This window comes from Rhodotorula graminis (genome assembly GCF_001329695.1).
Source record: "Rhodotorula graminis WP1 unplaced genomic scaffold RHOBAscaffold_1, whole genome shotgun sequence".
In the NCBI taxonomy this organism is placed as follows: Eukaryota; Fungi; Basidiomycota; class Microbotryomycetes; order Sporidiobolales; family Sporidiobolaceae; genus Rhodotorula; species Rhodotorula graminis.
The window spans coordinates 664,162-681,748 of record NW_017264928.1 but is presented as its reverse complement, the minus strand read 5'-3'; the positions used below and the strand labels follow the sequence as shown (position 1 = coordinate 681,748).

The following is a 17,587-nucleotide window of genomic DNA, read 5'->3' as shown; positions in this document are numbered from 1 at the left end:
GTCTCGAGCTCGACTCCTCCTCGGCGGCATCTCGTCCTCGTCTCGCTCCACCACGCCTGGACCGAGTCCAGCCACACCCGCTACACAGCCATGGTAGGCTTCATCATGACCCTCGACTCGGACGACGACACCCCGCGCTCCCCCTCGCCTCCTCCCGTCCTCTCATCTCGCAACAAGCCCGCAAAGCATCCCGCACCCGCACCGCCTGCCACCAAGAACACCAAGCCCACAAAGCTCACCAAGAAGCAGCGCCAGAAGCAGAAGCGCGCAGACGTCGCCGCCATCTCGGACAACGACGACGACGACGACGAGCCCGCCCTCACCACCTCGGCCGCCGACCCGGACGGCCCCAAGATGGACAAGGGCTTCGTCTTCGACAACTTTGGCGGCGGCTTTGTCGGCAGGGACCGCAACAGCGTCTGGGTCCGTCCCTCCACTCTTCCTCCTCTCCCTCGTCGGCGCACGCTCAACTCGCTCACGCTCCACGCCTCCTCCTGCAGGACTCGGGCGAGGCCTACATCCAGAAGCGGCCCAACGCCATGGTGCGTCCCCACGTCCCCCTCCCTCGCCTCTCTAGCCCTCCCCGCTGACCTGCTCGCCGCCCACCTGCAACAGCCCCGAGTGACCGTCGACGAGATCATTGCCCGTCGCGCACCCGAGCGCGCCGCCGCCAAGGCCGCCGCCGAGGCCCAGGCGCTCCTCGACGACGATGACGACGACGACGAGCTCGACGCCGACGACGACGAGATGGCCGACAGCGACGTCGAGAAGGAGATGCTCGCCCAGCTCGAGGGCGGCGAGCTCGACTTTGAGGGCATCGACGACGACTCGGACGCGTCGGGAGACGGCGAGAGCGAGGGCGAGGGTGGCGAAGGCAGTGACGACGAGCAGGAGCAGGACGAGTCGGCGGCCGACGAGGACGAGGACGCGGTCGAGGCGCACGAGCCGGTCAAGCCCGCCAAGGCGGCCGTCGCGGGCAAGGGCGGCGATGTCGAGGACGACGAGGACAACTGGCTGGGCATCGGCGAGAAGAGCGAGGGCGACGAGGACGAGGACGAGGACGACGAGGCAGCAGGAGAGGAGGAGGTCAAGGGTGCGTCCTCTCTCTCCCCCTCTTCGGAGTCCCGGTTGCTCGTGTGCATCCCTGACGTTCGCTCTCCACAGCCGGTCCGACTGGCTTTGCCGCCCTCGCCGACGCCGGCTCGGACATGTCGGACGTCGACGACGCCCCGTCCGAGGACGACGAGGCGGCCGCGGCGGCCGCCGGCACCTCGGTCGCCGACCTCGCGCTCGCCAAATCCTTCTTCACGTCGCACAAGAACACGTCGACGCTTCCCCGCACCAAGCCCCTCGCCTTTACGTCGCTCCCGTCGTGCACCCTCTCGCGCCCGCTCCTCCTCGCCCTCCAGTCGCTGTCCCTCACGGTCCCGACGCCGATCCAGGCCGAGTGCATCCCGCTCGCCATGCTCGGCAAGGACATTGTCGCGTCGTCGGCGACGGGCTCGGGCAAGACGGTCGCGTTCTGGGTCGGCGTCCTCGAGCGCTTGCTCCACCGCGACCGCAAGAACCCGATGACGCGCGTCGTCGTCATGACCCCGACGCGTGAGCTCGCCGTCCAGGTCCACGGTGTCGGGAGGGCCCTCGCGAGGTACACGGACGTGTCCTTCTGTCTCTGCGTCGGTGCGTCGTCCGCTCTCTCCCCTTCCTCTCCTCGTCTCAGCCGTGACTGACCCTCCTCGTCCCGACACAGGTGGCCTGTCGCTCAAGGTGCAGGAGGCCGAGCTCAAGACGCGCCCCGACATCGTCGTCTCGACGCCGGGTCGCCTCATCGACCACGTCCGCAACACGCCCTGCTTCACGATGGACGGCGTCGAGGTCCTCGTGCTCGACGAGGCCGACCGCATGCTCGAGGAGGTGCGTCTCCACCTCTCCCCCTTTCTTTGGCCTGCCCTCGCGACCGGTCACTGATACGCCGACGTCGTTGCTCGCAGGGTTTCCGCGACGAGCTCGAGGAGATCATCGGCGCCGCGCCGCGCTCGCGCCAGACGCTCCTGTTCTCGGCGACTGTCACCGAGAGCATCCAGCAGCTCACGCGCCTGTCGATGAACAAGCCCGTGCGCGTCAAGATCGACGAGATGGGCGCCGCCGCAAAGGGCCTCGAGCAAGAGTGTGCGTCGCGCTCTTTCTCTCTCTCTGTCTGCCCCTGAGTCGGGCACGGCACTGATGCGTTGCAGAGCATGTCCTCACAGTCCTTCGCGTGCGAGGCGACCGCGCCGGCGAGTCGATCGAGCTCAACTCGCGTTCGGGCGAGCGCCACCGCGAGGCGCTCCTCGTCGCGCTGTGCACCCGGTCTTTCTCGACGGGCCGCACCATCATCTTCTTCCGGTCCAAGGCGCAGGCGCACCGCACCAAGATCCTGTTCTCGCTGTTTGGGCACGGGCTCGAGCGCAGCGACGAGCTGCACGGCGACTTGACGCAGGAGCAGCGCCTGAGCAGCCTCAAGCGGTTCAGGGAGGGCGAGATCGGCTTCCTGTTGGCGACCGACTTGGCGTCCCGAGGGTGCGTCCCTACCCCTTTCCCTCTTCTCCTTCGCCCTCCCTGTCCTCGTCCAGGCTCGCCGACTCGTCACTGACGGCGGCTCCTGCCTCCCGCAGACTCGACATCAAGGGCATCGAGAACGTCATCAACTACGAGATGCCCAAGTCGATCGAGATCTACCTGCATCGCGTCGGTCGTACCGCTCGTGCGGGTCGCAAGGGCCGGTGCGTCTCTCTCTCTCCTCTACCTTCCCGCCTCGCCTCTTTCCCCTCGCACCCAACTGACCCCCTCTCGCTCTTTGACACGCACAGCGCGCTCACGCTCGTCGGCGAGTCGGACCGCAAGCTCGTCAAGCTCGCCATGAAGCACGCCCCGCCCGAGTCGGTCAAGCAGCGCTCGCTCCCCGCCGAGGCCGTCGCCGTCGCGCACAAGACGCTCCGCGAGCTCGAGCCCGAGGTCAAGGCCGTGTACCAGGAGGAGCGCGAGGAGAAGGAGGTGCGTCCCCCTCTCTCTCTCTCTCTCGCGCGCGCGCGGCGAATGAGCATGAACGCCGGGAACCTAACGAGCTCGTCGTCGCCGCCCACAGTTCCGCCGCGGCAACATGGAGCTCACCAAGGCGAGCAACCTGCTCGAGCACGAGGCCGAGATCAAGTCGAGGCCGGCGCGCACCTGGTTCCAGTCGCAGACGCAGAAGGACGCGGCCAAGAGTGCGTCCTCCTCTCTCTTCCTCTACGAGCGTCCTGACCTGACTCGCGCTATCGCCCACAGAGCTCGGCAAGGACGAGCACAACAGCAAGTTCTCCGAGAAGGAGCGCAAGAAGCGCCCGCACGCCGCCGACGAGGAGGAGGTCCTGTCCAAGCCGGTGCGTCGCCCTCGTCCTCCCTCTCCTCCCTCGTCCGCCCTCGCCTGACCCTACCTTGCCCCTCGCAGCCCAAGCGCACGCCCTTCTCCGGCCTGTCTCGGCGCGACAAGCGTCGCAAGCTCGCCAACATGGAGGACGAGGAGGACGCGCAGCGCGACATGGGCCTCTCGGCGCGCGCGGCCAAGAAGGCGCAGCGCCCGACCAAGATCCTCCAGGCCAAGCCCGAGCGCGAGCCGCGCAACGAGGTCGGCAAGAAGAAGGCCAAGAAGGCCAAGGGCAGCGTGTTTGACCGCGAGAGCGGCATCGCTGGCGACGGGCCTTCGGCGGCGGGCGGCGGCAGCGGCAAGGGCGGCGAGAAGCGGGCGGGCAAGCGCGAGCGCGAGGCGATGAAGGGCGGCGCGAGCGGCGTCAAGAACAAGCTGAGCAAGATGGGCCCGAAGAAGCGGTGAGCGCGCGGCGGCGAGGAGGAGGAGGTCTCGAGGGAGGGAGTTGGCGACGAGGAGAGGTCCGAGGTTCCCGTGTTGTAACTCGCTGCGTCGCTCTCTTCCCTCTTCTCTCGCGTGCATCGGTCCCTTTGTCGCGCTCGTGGACTGTCGGCTCTGCTGCGCTCGAGCGAGAGGCGACCATTGACAAGCGAGAGCACCGCCTCGTTCCCTTGCTCTCACACCCGCACGCCCTGCTCAATGGGCCAGCTCTGCGGCAAAGAAGACCACTTCGACTCTGTCGGGGCCGGCCAACGCCTCGGCTCGTCCTCGTCCACCGCCGCGCCGCCGACGTCCCACCCCACCTCGGCTCCCTCGGCGGCCGGCACCCCTGGGGCGGGCAGCGCACGGGGCAAGAGCGCGTCGACGAGCCCGCCACAGCGACTGGGCGGGCAGGCCGGTGCGACAGAGTCGGCAGACGCGCGCGAGCGGAGGGAGGCGATGCTGAGGGCGGCCGAGGAGCGGACCAAGAAGGTGCGCCTCTCCCTCCTCCTCTCGCCATGGGGAGCAGCATGCGCACGCGCGACGAGCTAACACAGGCTTCTCCCACAGTCTACGACGCGCGGCACGCCGGCAGGGGGCAAACTCGCGAGCCAGCTGGCGAGCCAAGGCCGGGACGGCGGACGGGCGCAGGAGGCGAGGCTCGAGGCAGAGCAGCGAGGGGAACGGCTCGTGGTGCGTCCTGCTTACTCTCTGTCCTCGAGCGCAACTGGCCTGACCGAGATCTCTCTCTGTGCGCAGTGGGACTGAGCCGGTGCTCCTCTTCCTCGAAGCTCTCTCGCGTTCGCGTGTGCAATCCAGGTCTCGTTCAGTGCATCGCAGAGAGCTCGACGTTGCACGAGAGACGAGAGAGCCTACTTGCCGCCCGGCCCGTTGATGCTCATGATCTCCTTCTTGCTCAAGCTGAGCTGGCCCCGCCCAAACTTGCCCGCGCTCGCGCCCAGGCCCCTCTGGCGCTTGTCGGTCCCCTCGGCCTTGCGCTTCTCCTTGAGGCTGAGCGCCTCTCGCCCCTGCCCGCCGGCGGCCTTCTTGGCGCCCGTGCCGTGGCCGGCCGCCTCGTCGCGCAGCTGGGCCCGCTTGAGGTTGGCCGCGTTCTGGCCCTTGCGCAGCAGGCGCGGCGCATTCTTGGGCAGCGGCGTGTGGCCCTTGAGCGTCTTGGTCGGCGCGAGCGGGAGCTCGCGCAGGAGGTCCGGGAGCGACGCGTTCGAGCCCGACGTGAGAGGCTTGACGAGCGACGCGAGGTGCGAGTCGAGCTTGGTGAGGTGCCTGTTGCCGAGGTACGTCCAGGTCAGGTCGCCGTGCGTGCGAGAGAGAGGGCGAGTTGGACGCACGATTCCTCGGCCGCGTCGGCCTGCTGCTCCTCCTGCGAGAGCGGCTTGCCTCCGACCGCCGTCGCCGCCGCGCCCTTCTTCTTGGCCTTGCCGCCGACGTACTTGACGTTGTGCTGGTCGGCGATCGACGGTCGGGCATGCACGTTCTTGACCTTGCCGGCCTGCGAGAGGGAGCGAGAGGTGAGCTCGTCGAGCGAGAGCAAGAGGGGTCCTGAGAGAGAGAGCGAGAGGACGCACCTTGAAGTCGCGCAGCTCGCGCTTGTTGTGCGGAGCCGAGGGTGCGGCAAAGGCCGAGACGGCTTCGCCTCGACCGGGCTCGACAAAGGCGACGACGGCCGCTGCAAGGGGGAGGAGGGAGGTCAGCTCGCGGCGGCGCCAGGAGAGAAAGAGGGGGGGACGGACGCTGCTTGGTGCCGCTCGTCTGCTCGTACGCTTCAACCAGCTCCTCGTCCGCCTCGTCCTCGTCCTCCTCGCTCTCGTCGTCGTCGTCGTCGTCGTCGTTGTCGTCGAAGTCGGCATCGTCCATCTCCCACACGCTCTTGGCCTCCTTGACCGCGCGCACCGGCTCGGCGCCGAGCGCACTCGTGCTCGCCATCGGGAGCGCCTCGCTCAAGAAGCTCGCCTGGTGCGCAGCGAGGGCGGCGAGCATGGCGGCGCGCTCGTCGGCCGGGTCGTCGCCCTCGGCGGCACTCGCCTCGGAGCTCGAGCTGCTGCCCGAGGCGTCAAGCCCAGGTCTGTGTGGGCCAGAGAGCGGGTCAGTGTGTGCCCTCAGGGCGGCGAGAGGGCGGGACGCACCGATTCGAGCGCTTGATGGAGGCGGTGAGCTTGACGCGCTTGCGCGGCGCAGGAGGAGCGGCACGGGCCTTGCCCTTGGCAGTCGAGGTGGGAGCTGCTCGCTTGAGGCTCACGGCGGCCGGCATGGCGAGAAGAGCGTGACGAGGGTTTGTTGCAGAGGGAGAAGGAGCCAGGCTCGCGGACTCGGAGTGGGAGAGGGAAAGCTACACAACAAGGACGAGAGGGGTCGGGAAAGTGTCTACTGGGGGGCCAAAGAGAGTGTCCGTGACGAGGGAAACGCGTAAAGGGCATTAGACAAGGAGGGCGACGCCGCCTGCCGCGACGACGAGGAACGAGCCGGCGACGAGGCGAGATGCACCGGCGACATAGCTGCGTATCGGTCGAGGGTCAGTCTCTCGCTCCGCCCAAGAGGACAGGGAAGGACGCACGAGTCGTCTGGACCGACAGCGATGCCGCGCGCGGTCGCGCCGGGCGCAAAGGCAGTCATCGAACCTACGAAGGCGGTGGGCGTGCCGGCGGTCGTGAGGTTGACGGGCAGGGTCGAGGTGCTGGCGGGGATGACGGACGTGACGTTGAGCGTCTGGGTGCTGGTCGCGTTGCCCGAGGTGACGACCGAGACGACCTGCGAGGTGATGGTGGACGCGGGCGCGACCGAGACGCCGCTCGGGGCGGTCGAGGTGCTGGCGTTGGCGGACCCGGAAGCCGAGGCCGAGAGCGAGCCCGACTGGGACGACTGGGACGAAGCCGATGCTGCGCTCGAGGTTGCGGCCGACGACGACGAGCCTTGAGCGGCGGCGAGAGCGGCCGAGAGGATCTGGGTGGGACGAGGGGTGAACAAGTGGCGGGGGCGAGTGGGAGGGACAAGGTGTGGACTCACTGCCAAGGCACTGAGCAGGAGCAAGCGCATCCTGGGGCGAGGCGAGTCGGGAGCGAGGTCGAGGGCAGGAGCCAAGGGGAGGAGGAGGAGGAGGCCTCGTGCCTCTCGAACCACACCTCGCCCGGGTCCAGCGAGCTCGCCAACAATGGACTGGGCACCGCCGACACCCGCGAGCCCACCAGCGGCGTACCCGCCCTTGCCCGCCGCCGCCTCGTCCTCGTCCTCGTCGTCGTCGCGCACCGCCTCGACCTCGAGCCGCAACCCGTGGGCCGCGAGCGGCAGCTTCTACCTCGGCGGGTCAGCCGCTCCTTCGAGCATGGCCACCCGCAAAGCCCCGCCCTTCAAGGGCCGCTCGACCAGCCACCGCACCCTCGCCTCGCCTCCTCCTCCTCGACCTCCTGCACCGCCTCATTCGACTCCGCCCTCGCCGCCCGTCCTTCTCACCGAGGGCGTCTGCTGCTGCTGCGGCACCACACTGCGCTACCCTCGCCCCAGCCCGAGCTTCCGCTGCACCGTCTGCAACACGGTCGTCGACCTGTCCGACCTCGCTCGCAAGGGCAAAGCCCGCCAAGGTCCGTCCCTGTCCGCCTTCTCCTCCAGGCCCTCATCGCGCACTCACACCCACTCTCTCTCTCTCTCGACAGGCACCCCAGTACCCGACGCGACCCCGGTCACCGAGGCCCAGATCATCGACCTCGTTCAGCGCCTCGCCTCGCGGCACTCGGAAACCGACCACGACCTCGCCCACCGCCTCGGCGCCCTCGAGCTCACCGCGCCCGACGACGACCGACAAGACGACCCGGAGGATACGCTCCTCGCCCTCGTCGCGACGGCGTTCGACAACCTGCCCAGCCTCGAGGCGTCGTTCCGACCCGCGCCCGGACCCTCGACAACCCCTTCGCCCTCACGTCGATCTCGCCTACCGCGCCACGATACTCTCGTCGCCCTGTACGACCTCGTGCGCCATCGTCCAGTCGCCCTCGACCTCCTGCGCGGCCAGGTCGACTCGCTCCTGCGTCGGCCGGGGCCAACGCTCCTCGACAGCGACGGTGCCTGGCTCGTCTCGCTCTTCGAGGTGCGCCCCTCTTTCCCCCTCGCCCTCGCATCTCCCTGTCACTGACTGACAAACGCGTCGTTCTGCAGTGCCCTGTATTCCTGCCCGAGTGCACGCCCAACCCAGACGAGCGGCGCGAGCTCCTGTCTCGCCTCATCGGCGTGTGCGTCCCCTGCTCCCTCTCCGTCGCCTCGAGCGCGCTCGCTCACACCTCAGAAACCCCTCGCAGCACCTCGAACCTGCCCAACCCGCTCCACCACGCCCTCGTGACGCACCTCTCGTCGTCCCGGTACCCGCGCACGGCCCTCCTCGACAAGGTCGACGCCCTGTGCAGCTTCTTGTCGTACCGCATCGGGCGCTGCATCGACTCGGACGACCTCGGCGCGTACGCCGACGACTGGATGGTGCGCTCGAGCGCACGTGTCGGGAGCCTCCTTTGTGCGTCCGCCGCTCGCTCGACCCTTTCTCCCTCGCGCTCGTGTCCCGAACTCACTCGTCTCGGCTCACACAGTCGCGGCCAACGTCAAGACGCGACACGTTGCGCCCTCGACCTTCTACGTCACGCTCGTCGACTCGCTCGGCGAGGCCGCGCTCATCCAGGACTTTCAGGCGTGGGAGGCCCAGACTGGGCATTTTTCGCTGTGCCAGTACCCGTTCCTGTTGAGCCTCGGCGCCAAGCTCACCCTGCTCGCGTTTGACGGCGAGCGTCAGATGGTCCGTCCCCCTCTCCCTTCCCTCCTGCTCATCCTTCTATGTATACGGTCCTGACGCTGCACCTCGTCGCCGTCGAGCAGATTGATCGGGCGGGCGAGGCGTACCGCGCGAGCTTCGGGTCGAGCGAGGCCGAGAGCCCGTTGCTCGTGCTGCGGGTCAGGAGGGAGCACCTCGTCGCCGACAGCCTGCGCCAGGTGCGTGGCTACTTCTCTTTCGTCTCCCTGTCTTCGCCTCGCTCTTTGCCAAGGTGCGGGTCTTGACGATCGGCCCTGTCTCGCAGATCTCGCTCAACCGGTTCAATCTCAAGAAGCCGCTCCGGGTCAAGTGGGAGGGCGAGGAGGGCATCGACGCCGGCGGGCTCCGCAAGGAGTGGTTCCTCCTCTTGTGTCGACAGCTGTTCGACCCGCAGGTGCGCCCCTCCCTCCCTCCTCTCGGCCCCTGCGCCTCTCGCCGAGCAGCACGCCCTGACCTCTTGTCTTCCTCGCCCTCGCAGTTCGGCATGTTCGTGCCAGACCCCGACTCGAACCTGTGCTACCTCAACCCGGGCGCGCTCGGCATGGAGGACGACTTCTGGCTCGTCGGCGTCGTCGTCGGCCTCGCCGTGTACAACTCGGCGACGCTCGACCTGCCGCTCCCTCTGGTGCGTGGCCCTCTCGCTCCCTCGTCCCTGCCCTGTCCACTGCCGTTCGCCGGTCAGAGACGTGTGTTGACGAGTTGGACCACGCAGGCCATCTACAAGAAGCTCTCGTTCGAGCCGCTCGGACTCGCCGACCTCGCGCAGGTGCAGCCGGCGCTCGCTCGCGGCCTGCAGCAGCTGCTCGATTATGACGGCGCCGACGGGACCGTCGAGGACGTGTTCTGCCGGGCGTTTGTCGGGGCATACGAGGCGTGGGGCGAGACGGTCGAGGAGGAGCTGGTCGAGGGCGGGAGGGAGGTCGCCGTCACCGAGGAGAACCGCAAAGGTGCGCCTGCTCGTTTTCTCTGTCTCTCTCTCTCTCTGTCACCCTCGCTGACAGACCTCGTTGTGCGCAGACTATGTCCGCCTCCTCGTCGACTTTCTCCTGTCTAAGTCGGTCTCGCCGCAGTTCGACGCCTTTGCCGAGGGCTTCCACGAGGTGTGCGCCGGCAGCGCCCTGTCGCTGTTCAAGGCGCAGGAGCTCGAGCTCGTCGTGCGAGGCTCGACCGAGGCGCTCGACGTCGATGCGCTGCGGGGCGTCACGGTGTACGAGGGTTTTGCGCCCGACGAGCCGACGATCGAGTGCGTCCCTCGTCCTCTTCCTCTTCCTCTTCCTCCTCCTTTCCTCCCTCCTCGCCCACCGTTCTGACGCTCGCCCACCACAGCGCCTTCTGGTCGACCTTCCACGCCTTCTCGCCCGAGCAGCAACGGCGCCTCCTCGCCTTCATTACGGCCTCGGACCGCCTTCCAGCGACGGGCACGGCGGGCCTCACGCTCAAGCTCCAGTGCTCGGGCGACGACACGGCCCGCCTGCCCTCGGCGAGCACGTGCTTCAACACGCTCATCCTGCCGCGGTACCGCACGAGGGTCGTCGTGGAGAGCATGCTCGTGCGCGCCGTCGAGGACAGCGAGGGATTCGGGCTGCGGTAGACTTTCCCTCTTGTATCGCTGCATCGCATTGCATTCTTGCATCTGCATCTGTCGTGAGCTCGTGTGGTGCGCCGGTCGAGAGCTTGGCGAGCCCGAAAGAGCGAGCACGGCGAGACTTGGGCGCTGCCTCGAGGATTCTCATCAGCTCGCCTCATCTGTTTGGCTCTCTCACGACTCGCCCTCGCGAGCTGGGCTACCGCCGATGCTCGCAACCGACATCACGGACGTGCTTGGCACCGTGCAGGGCCCAAGTGCACCGCCGAGCGCCTTGCCCGTCTCGCGCTGGAAGCGGCCCAACGTGTGGCTCGGCAGGGCGATCCCGCTCCTTCTGCTGGTCTTTGCGGTGCGCGGCTACTCACTCGTGCTCCTCGAAATCAGTGAGCACCCTCGCCCCTGTCCCCTCTGCCCCAACGCGACGCCGCTGACACCTTGGCCCCCTCGCAGTTCCGCTCCTTTGGAGTCGGCGGCCGGCCGTCGCGGCGCTCTACTCGGCGGCAGTGCACCTTCTTCTCGTCATGACGGGCATCTCGTACTTCATGGTCTACTTCCTGCCGATCAAGCCGCCGTCGGTCAAGGAGCCGCCCCCTTCTGTGCGCGAGAAACGAGTTGTGCGTCCTCTCGCTCGTCCTTTCCTTCTCTCCTCTGCACTCCCTTGCGGCAGTCGAGATGAGTGAGAGCCCACCAGTCGAGACGACGACTGATGGCCTCAACCTGCGCAGGTCTTTGCGTGCGACGGGGCCGGCGAGCCCTTGCGCTGCTTCAGGGACGGCTGCGACGGCGCCTGGCAGTCGACCCGCACCCGACACTGCCGAGATTGCGGCACCTGTCGGCCCAACTTCGACCATCACTGCGCATTCGTCGCCAACGACGTGTGCTGCTCGACCCTCAAGCCGTTCGCGTGCTTCCTCGCGTACGCCGCCGCCCTCCTCGTCATCGCGCTCGTCCCGTTCGCGCCACTACAGTGGAAGGCATGCCGGGAGGTCGTGAGCGAGACGTGGTGGAGCGACGAGATGCGAGAGCGGTGGTGGAGCGGCTGGCGAGGCTGGGTCGGTGGGCCGGTGTATCGGTGCGTCGCCATTTCTCCTCTCAGTTTGAGCCCTCGAACAGCTACGGACGCCCTCCTTTGTACATGAGCAGCTACGCAGGCGCCCTCCTCCTCGGCTACCGCCAATACCAACTCTCGGTCGACGACCGACCTCTCGTACTTCGCGACGGGACTCTGCGCGAGATCGACTCGCGCGAGGCGGCGCTCTACCCGCACCTCGTCGTCCCGTCGCTCAGCATGCTCTTCGTCACCTTCTTCGCGAGCTTCATCTCGGTCATCGCGCTCGTCAGTGCGTCCCACTCTCCCTCTGCTTTCGCCTCTCGAGGGGCTCGCGCTTGCTCGACTGCCGACTGACCGTTATGCATGCGTCGCAGTGCTCTACGTCGTCGCGCGCAACGCTCGCCAAGGCCGCACCTCGGTCCAGGGCGAGCGCATCAAGCTGCACCGCTCGACGACATACGACGCTCGACTGCGCCTGTGGGTCCCGCTGCCCGAGGGCGGTGGAGCCGTCGTCCTCGTCGAGCCCGATCACGACCTGTTCGACCTCGGCGCCGAGGAGAACTGGACGAGCCTCATGGGTGACAGCTGGCTCGAGTGGGCGCAGCCGTGGATCACGAGGTGCGCCCTCCTCTCTCTCTGACGATCTCTCCTTGGCGAGCGAGCCGCGCACCTGACTCTGCCTCTCCCGCTCCCTCTCGACGCAGCCGGGTGTCTGACTTTGCAATGAATCGACAAGCGGTGCACGAGCTCGAGGCGCGGGCGAGAAAGGAGCTGTAGAACCGTGCGCCCTCTAGATGCAGTGCAAGTCTACCGCGCCTCCTCCTCGTCTACGAGCTCGAGGTCCTTCGTGAGCAGGCAATGCGGCGCGCCGTCCTCGAGAAACTGGCCCGGCTGCCGCTCGTAGCCCGACCTCGCGTAGAAGCCCTCGGCGTGCACCTGCGAGTGGACGAGGACGCGCACGCTCTTCTCGCCCCGGAGCGCGACGCCGGCCTTGCCTCGACGAGCGACGAGGTGCTTCTCGAGCGCCTCGAGGAGGATCTTGCCTGTGCCGCCGCCGCGAAATTTGGGCAGAACTGCGGGCGAGCGAGAGGTTCGTCAGGTCGACTCTTTGACCCTGACGATGAAGAAGAGGTAGAGAGAGAGAGAGAGAGAGAGAGAGAGAGAGAGAGCGAGGAAGAGCCAAGAAGAGGGAAAGGGAGAGAGGGCAAGGAAGAAGATGAGGGCGAGGAAAAGTGTTCGAGAGAACGAAAGGGGAGGCTCGAGAGCGAGAACGAGGAATGGCGGGACCGGTACGAGGACGAGACAAAGAGGCCGAACTTACCACACACCCGCCCGAGCTTGCCCGCCTTCTGACCCTGTGGCTGACCCGGCTTTGGCCACCACCTGATCGTGCCGGCGTCCTCCTTCTCGCCATCTGCGCCGACCCGGTACATGATGAGGTGATCCGACTCGGGGTCCTTTCTGCGCGCACCGACGACGAGCTCGAGGTCAGTATCGTGTGACGGACGAGCTCCTGAAAGAGGGATGAGGAGAGAAAGGGACGCACTCGTCCAGCTCGTCTTCGATCGAGTAACCCTGCTCGTCGACAAAGACGGCGATGCGGCACTTGATGCAGCGGTCGATGTCGGCCTGCGTCTCGCACAGCTCGACGTGGTACGTGTCGGGTGCCCGTGCGTCGTCGAGCGTTGCTGTCGCGGGTCTGCGTCCGTCGAGAACGAGGGTCGTCAGTTCCTGCCCGACCGAGAGACGCGGCGAATCGAGTCGAGGGAGGTCGAGGGGGGACGCACTCTGGCACGAGCTCGATGCGTTTGACGACCTTGACGTGCGGCGTGCCCTCCTCCTGGAACTCGAGCCCGAACGTGGACCAGCCCGTCTTCTCGTAGAACGGGAGGCTCGGGACCTGGGCGTGCGCGAGGAGCTGGACCGCCTTCTTGCCGCGCAGGACATCGGCCGTCTTGCCTCGTCGCTCGCGCACGTGCTGCTCGAGGGCCTCGACGAGCGTCTTGCCGCGCCCGCCGCCGCGGTAGTTGGCGAGGATGGCGACGCGGCCGAGCTTGAGCTTGGCCGGGTAGAAGCGCAGGGTACCGATGTCGGTCGTCGTACCGTCTGGGTCGACCTGGGTCATGAGGAGGTGGTCGCACAAAGGGTCGTACGCGTCGTGTTGCTCGACGTCGGCGCTGTAGCCTTGCTCCTCGACGAAGACGGTGCGGCGGATGGCCATGACGCGCTCCATCTGCTCGGGCGAGATTGCGAGGACCTGCAGACATCGGTGGACAGCACGAGTGAGCCCACGCTGGTCCCGGGCGAGGGTTGAAAGCGGCGAGAGGTGGACGCACAACCGAGAGGACGGGAGACGAGGATGCCGGCGCGGCGGGCGCGTTGTACGTGTCGGCCATGGCAGTAGTGCGGCTCGACGAGGTGCAGCAGGGGCACAGGCAGCAGTGCTCTGTCGCTGGTGAGGAGCGGAAGCGAGGGCGCGCACCGCTCTACCCCCACACCTCTCACGAGTGGCGGCGATTTCAACTCGCCCGCTGAACGCGGTGTCGCACTCTCTCGAACATGCGAGAACGATCAACTAAAAGGACAGGATACGCGCAAGTGCGAGCTACAGAACCGCAAAGAAACACCACACCGCCTCACGCCCGCTTCACACGGCCCGCCGGATCGCCCTCGCCCGCCGCACCGCCGCCGCCGCCGAGCCCCAGCTGCCGGTCCCGCTCCGCCGACGTCGACGCGAGCGGCGTCAACAGGTCGTCCGAGTCCTGCCTCGACGGCCGCGCGCCGCTCTGCTGCCCAGGCGCGCCCGTGTCGAGGACGAGCGTCGCGCTCGATGACGCTGTCGGCGTGGGCGTCGACGCGCTCGACGACGACGAGCCAGGCGTGATGGTCGCCGAGCGCGAGCGCGGCGAGCGGGCTGGCCCGGCGGCGAGCGACGCTGCCGCTGCGGGCGCGCCGCGGCCGGGCGAAGGCGGAGGGTGGGTGCGGCCCGGCCCGTGCAGGACGAGCTCGGTCGCGCCGAGCGAGCGCGCCTCGGACGCCGAGACCATGACGGGCGCGTAGACGAGGACGCGGCGGTCGTCGCGGCCGGGCGAGGGCGGCGGGTGCGGGAGAGCGTGCGCCGACGGGTACGGCGAGGACGACGACGACGGCGGGAAGCTCGTGCGGATGGGCGAGCTCGCCGTGAGCGCGATGAGCGGCAGGCCGTCCTCGTCGTCGCCGGATCGGCGCTGGCCGCGGTCCTCGGGCCGCGGCAGGAGGAAGATGCGCGTCTCGTCCCTCCTCCTGCTGCTCGACGCCGTCCCTCCGACCGCCGTGACCGACGACACGCTGCTGCTCCGCTCGCGCCTCGCTCCGTGCGAGTCGCGCCGCTTCTTCTTGCCGCTCCCGCTGCGGCCGAGCCCGCTCCGCCCCGGCGAGCCGTCGAGCTCGACGGGCGAGTCGTAGAAGTCCTGCTCGCCGCCCGCTCCTCCCCTGCTGCCGCTCGAGCGGCTCCTCGCGCCGCGTGGAGAGGCGCGCAGGGTGTAGAAGCCGAGGACCTTGACGGCGCCCCAGACGCGCAAGCCTTCGACGAGGGCGAGCGCGCCGAGCGCCGTCACGACGACGCCCTCGAAGCGGTCCTCGCACGCCTCGAGCGAGCCCACCAGGTCGGGCAGGCCGAACGAGAGCGACAATGTGCCGCACAGGGTGGTCGCGAGGCCGCGAGAGGACGAGGGCGACGAGACGGTGAGGAGGAGGAGGATGAGGGCGAGGAGAAGGAGGTCGAGCGAGATGGCGAGGAACCCGTTCAGGACGAACAGGCGAAGGAGGGGTAGTCGATCCTGCAGAAGCGGAGACGAAAGCGTTGGCGTGGGCAGGGCGTGGCGGTAGGGCGGGTCGGCGAGAGGAGGGAGGAGGGAGGAAGTGGGGTGAGCGGACGTCGTGCGAGAGGAGGAGAGGCGGCGACTCGGACGCACCTTGAGCAGCCCATAGATGCCCACGCCGGCTACGACGGCAGAGCACCAGCTCCACAGCTGTTTGCGCGGGCGAGAGAGAGTCAGCACCGCCTCGGCGTCCTCATTCCTCATCTCCCCGACCTCGAGAGAGAGCGAGGACGCACCTTGCCGATCCCAAGCAGGGCCCGCACGCCCTCGAGCCTGCGCCACTCTGCCCCCTCGAGGTCCCGCCCGTCGTCCCGGCTGCTCCCACTCGTCGGCGTCTCGTCGTCGCCGAGCGTCGACGCGAGGCCCGTCTGCACCGCGCCGAGCTTGCGCGCGAGCCACACGTGGAAGACGACCGCCGCGAGTGCGATGAGGAGCACGTGTAGGCGCCGCGCCGGTGCGATTGGCGGATTTCGAGGGTGCATGTCGAGCGAGAGAGCGAGGGAGGAGCGCCGCCGAGCGGCGACGAGGCACGAGCAACTCGCCTCTCGCCCTCTCGAGGTTCGTTGATGAGACGAGTGCGTTACATCGAGAGCTACTAGGGGTGGGGCTATGTGCAGAGGGAAACGAACGAGAGAGGCGAGGGAGGGAGAGGGGAGAACAAGCGGGCGGGGAGCTACAACAACGAGGGGTAGAAAGGCGAGGCGAGGAGCCTGCAGAGGGGTATCGTCGGCGCCAAAGGTTGCAGAGTCATGCACAGATGAAGGTCGTGTGTGTGGGGGGGGAGGAGGGGCGGTTCACAGGGGAGGCGGCGACATGAGCCCGACGTCCTCGGCCCTCGACCGCAACCGGCGGCTCGTCTTGTCGTCGGCGCTCATCATGGTCGACGAGCTCTGGCCCGTGGGCGTACACGGCGGCGACAGCTCGACGGGCTCGTCGACAAAGACGGCCGACAGGGGCGAGGCGAGCGAGGACGAGCCCGACGACGACGACGACGAGCGGATCCGGGGCCGCTTGGTCGACGAACGGCTCGACGAACGTGACGACGACGGCGAGTTGGACGACGAGTGGCTGAGGGACGACGCCTGGCGGGTGCGGGGCGGCGAGCACGAGTACGGCGGGAGGGTGAAGGTCGGCGACGAGGGCTGGAAGACCGGGTTGCCGCGCTCGTCGAGCATGACGGGGACGAGAACGAGCTGCGGATGCCGCCCTGCGGCTCCGCCGGCTCGACTGCTCGACGCGTGGCTGTACGACATCGACTGCGAGCGGATGCGCTTGGCCGAGTCGAGGCCGTACGGGAGCGGCAACGTCTGGCTCCGTCGCGACGACGAGGCCGCCGCCGACGCCGAGTGCGAGTACGACCTCGGGCGGCCGAGCGTCTCCTCGAGCGCGAGCGGCGTCTTGTGGTCGCCCGCACCGCGAACCGCCTCGTCGACCTGGCGCATCATGCGCGCGCCGCCGTCCTGCTCGTCGACCCACGCCTCGCCGCGGTCGCGCAGCTCCTTCTCGCGCATGTCCGAGTTGCACTCCCACGTGACCCACGTGCCGAACGCGCGCAGGACGACGGCGACGACGCACCCGGCGAGGACGCTGAGCATGGCCGTCTGCCACGTCTCGTCGCACGCCTCGACGCCCCAGAACAGGAGGTCGATGCCGCCGGCCCAGGGCGACGCCGCCTGGTTGCTCCGAGTGGACGTCCAGTCCGAGGCGAACGTCGACGAGCACAGGAACGAGCCGAACGGGCCGGACAGGGAGGGCGAAAGGGTGAGGGACGCTAGCGCGAGGGTGAAGAGGATGGTGACGAGGAGGTCGGTGGCGGTCGTGACGGCAAACACCCGGTGCAGGCTGCTCTGTCGCTGCAGACAAGGTTCAGGGTGTCAGTACGAGAACTCTCGAGGGCCCAGAGTGGAGGGCTGACTCACGAGGAGCAAGCCGAGGGTGCCGCACAGCGAGCCTCCCGCGCTGAGGAGGGCCCACTTGACGGCCGCGTCGCCGGCCCACCATGCGACGACGACCATGCCGTCCATGTCGACGGCGGCGTCGTTGTCGGACGCGAGCTCGCGCTCGAGGGCGGCCGTCCACACCCACGTGAGGGTCGCGAGCCCGGTGCTGAGGAACAGGCTCGAGCCGGCGACGACGAGGGCCTGGGTGCGCGAGGGTGGGGCGTGCGGGTGCTGGTGCGCTGTCGGAGTGCGCTGGCGCTTGGCCATGGCGGTAGTCGTTTGGTCGAGGGCGGGAGGGAGGGCGAGGACGAGGGCGGAGGAGGCAGGTCCTCGGAGATGGATCGACTCGGAGGCCGAACGAGCGGGTCGCACGAGCGGGTCGCACAGCTGGTGCGCCTGGCGGGTGGCTCTGGGCGAGGTGCTGGTGTGGTGCAAGCTTGCAAACGGTGCCGAGCAGAGCGACTCGAAGCGAGGATGGCTCG

At 68.3% G+C, this 17,587-nt stretch overlaps 9 protein-coding genes across 9 annotated transcripts; 4 read left to right on the top strand and 5 right to left on the bottom strand.

Annotated features, from left to right (window-relative positions):
* Window positions 1-185: 185 nt before the first annotated feature.
* On the top strand, window positions 186-3,946 carry RHOBADRAFT_23094 (uncharacterized protein). The gene is made up of 12 exons (XM_018412591.1): window positions 186-423; window positions 501-542; window positions 616-948; window positions 1,347-1,680; window positions 1,751-1,914; window positions 1,992-2,169; window positions 2,250-2,559; window positions 2,655-2,762; window positions 2,850-3,033; window positions 3,125-3,245; window positions 3,307-3,401; window positions 3,470-3,946. The coding sequence occupies exons 1-12, from the start codon at window positions 355-357 to the stop codon at window positions 3,848-3,850; spliced, it is 2,319 nt and encodes a 772-aa protein (XP_018274185.1). The 5' UTR covers window positions 186-354; the 3' UTR covers window positions 3,851-3,946.
* A 130-nt stretch (window positions 3,947-4,076) lies between these two features.
* Window positions 4,077-4,700, top strand: RHOBADRAFT_50643 (uncharacterized protein; the record flags this gene model as incomplete). The annotated part of the gene is made up of 3 exons (XM_018415425.1): window positions 4,077-4,357; window positions 4,436-4,558; window positions 4,625-4,700. Coding segments are annotated over 3 exons (478 nt in total), but the record flags the coding sequence as incomplete, so codon positions are not given.
* On the bottom strand, window positions 4,693-6,134 carry RHOBADRAFT_50642 (uncharacterized protein; the record flags this gene model as incomplete). The annotated part of the gene is made up of 5 exons (XM_018415424.1): window positions 4,693-5,149; window positions 5,215-5,375; window positions 5,452-5,552; window positions 5,617-5,948; window positions 6,010-6,134. 5 exons carry the CDS (start codon window positions 6,132-6,134, stop codon window positions 4,738-4,740), a joined length of 1,131 nt encoding a protein of 376 aa, XP_018274183.1. The 3' UTR covers window positions 4,693-4,737.
* A 6-nt stretch (window positions 6,135-6,140) lies between these two features.
* RHOBADRAFT_50641 (uncharacterized protein) lies at window positions 6,141-6,916 on the bottom strand (the record flags this gene model as incomplete). The annotated part of the gene is made up of 3 exons (XM_018415423.1): window positions 6,141-6,378; window positions 6,438-6,823; window positions 6,887-6,916. The coding sequence occupies 3 exons, from the start codon at window positions 6,914-6,916 to the stop codon at window positions 6,300-6,302; spliced, it is 495 nt and encodes a 164-aa protein (XP_018274182.1). The 3' UTR covers window positions 6,141-6,299.
* A 115-nt stretch (window positions 6,917-7,031) lies between these two features.
* On the top strand, window positions 7,032-10,296 carry RHOBADRAFT_50640 (uncharacterized protein; the record flags this gene model as incomplete). The annotated part of the gene is made up of 11 exons (XM_018415422.1): window positions 7,032-7,458; window positions 7,531-7,961; window positions 8,030-8,103; window positions 8,170-8,378; window positions 8,452-8,654; window positions 8,735-8,848; window positions 8,935-9,063; window positions 9,148-9,294; window positions 9,382-9,616; window positions 9,687-9,912; window positions 9,996-10,296. The coding sequence occupies 11 exons, from the start codon at window positions 7,032-7,034 to the stop codon at window positions 10,258-10,260; spliced, it is 2,460 nt and encodes an 819-aa protein (XP_018274181.1). The 3' UTR covers window positions 10,261-10,296.
* A 166-nt stretch (window positions 10,297-10,462) lies between these two features.
* RHOBADRAFT_50639 (uncharacterized protein) lies at window positions 10,463-12,270 on the top strand (the record flags this gene model as incomplete). Its single annotated transcript, XM_018415421.1, has 6 exons — window positions 10,463-10,637; window positions 10,705-10,850; window positions 10,980-11,326; window positions 11,398-11,594; window positions 11,680-11,923; window positions 12,010-12,270. 6 exons carry the CDS (start codon window positions 10,463-10,465, stop codon window positions 12,080-12,082), a joined length of 1,182 nt encoding a protein of 393 aa, XP_018274180.1. The 3' UTR covers window positions 12,083-12,270.
* RHOBADRAFT_64336 (uncharacterized protein) lies at window positions 11,239-13,743 on the bottom strand. Its single transcript, XM_018418467.1, has 8 exons — window positions 13,642-13,743; window positions 13,093-13,562; window positions 12,852-13,004; window positions 12,627-12,766; window positions 12,010-12,378; window positions 11,680-11,923; window positions 11,398-11,594; window positions 11,239-11,326 (listed from the first exon to the last, which is right to left on the bottom strand). Exons 1-5 carry the CDS (start codon window positions 13,699-13,701, stop codon window positions 12,113-12,115), a joined length of 1,089 nt encoding a protein of 362 aa, XP_018274179.1. The 5' UTR covers window positions 13,702-13,743; the 3' UTR covers window positions 11,239-11,326; window positions 11,398-11,594; window positions 11,680-11,923; window positions 12,010-12,112.
* Window positions 13,744-13,927: 184 nt separating this feature from the next.
* Window positions 13,928-15,647, bottom strand: RHOBADRAFT_50637 (uncharacterized protein; the record flags this gene model as incomplete). The annotated part of the gene is made up of 3 exons (XM_018415420.1): window positions 13,928-15,123; window positions 15,259-15,315; window positions 15,402-15,647. Coding segments are annotated over 3 exons (1,499 nt in total), but the record flags the coding sequence as incomplete, so codon positions are not given.
* Window positions 15,648-15,957: 310 nt separating this feature from the next.
* On the bottom strand, window positions 15,958-17,372 carry RHOBADRAFT_50636 (uncharacterized protein; the record flags this gene model as incomplete). Its single annotated transcript, XM_018415419.1, has 2 exons — window positions 15,958-17,018; window positions 17,085-17,372. The coding sequence occupies 2 exons, from the start codon at window positions 17,370-17,372 to the stop codon at window positions 15,960-15,962; spliced, it is 1,347 nt and encodes a 448-aa protein (XP_018274177.1).
* Window positions 17,373-17,587: the final 215 nt, after the last annotated feature.

What these genes read in the sequence shown, in the direction of transcription:
- RHOBADRAFT_23094 (XM_018412591.1), top strand. Translation starts at nt 355, where the DNA reads ATGGACAAGGGCTTCGTCTTCGACAACTTTGGCGGCGGCTTTGTCGGC. An exon ending in ACCGACTTGGCGTCCCGAGG is followed by an intron (nt 2,560 to 2,654) that starts GTGCGTCCCTAC and finishes TGCCTCCCGCAG; the next exon opens with ACTCGACATCAAGGGCATCG. An exon ending in CGTGCGGGTCGCAAGGGCCG is followed by an intron (nt 2,763 to 2,849) that starts GTGCGTCTCTCT and finishes TGACACGCACAG; the next exon opens with CGCGCTCACGCTCGTCGGCG.
- RHOBADRAFT_64336 (XM_018418467.1), bottom strand. Translation starts at nt 13,701, where the DNA reads ATGGCCGACACGTACAACGCGCCCGCCGCGCCGGCATCCTCGTCTCCC. An exon ending in CGTCTCCCGTCCTCTCGGTT is followed by an intron (nt 13,563 to 13,641) that starts GTGCGTCCACCT and finishes CGATGTCTGCAG; the next exon opens with GTCCTCGCAATCTCGCCCGA. An exon ending in CAAGCTCGGGCGGGTGTGTG is followed by an intron (nt 12,379 to 12,626) that starts GTAAGTTCGGCC and finishes GCTCGCCCGCAG; the next exon opens with TTCTGCCCAAATTTCGCGGC.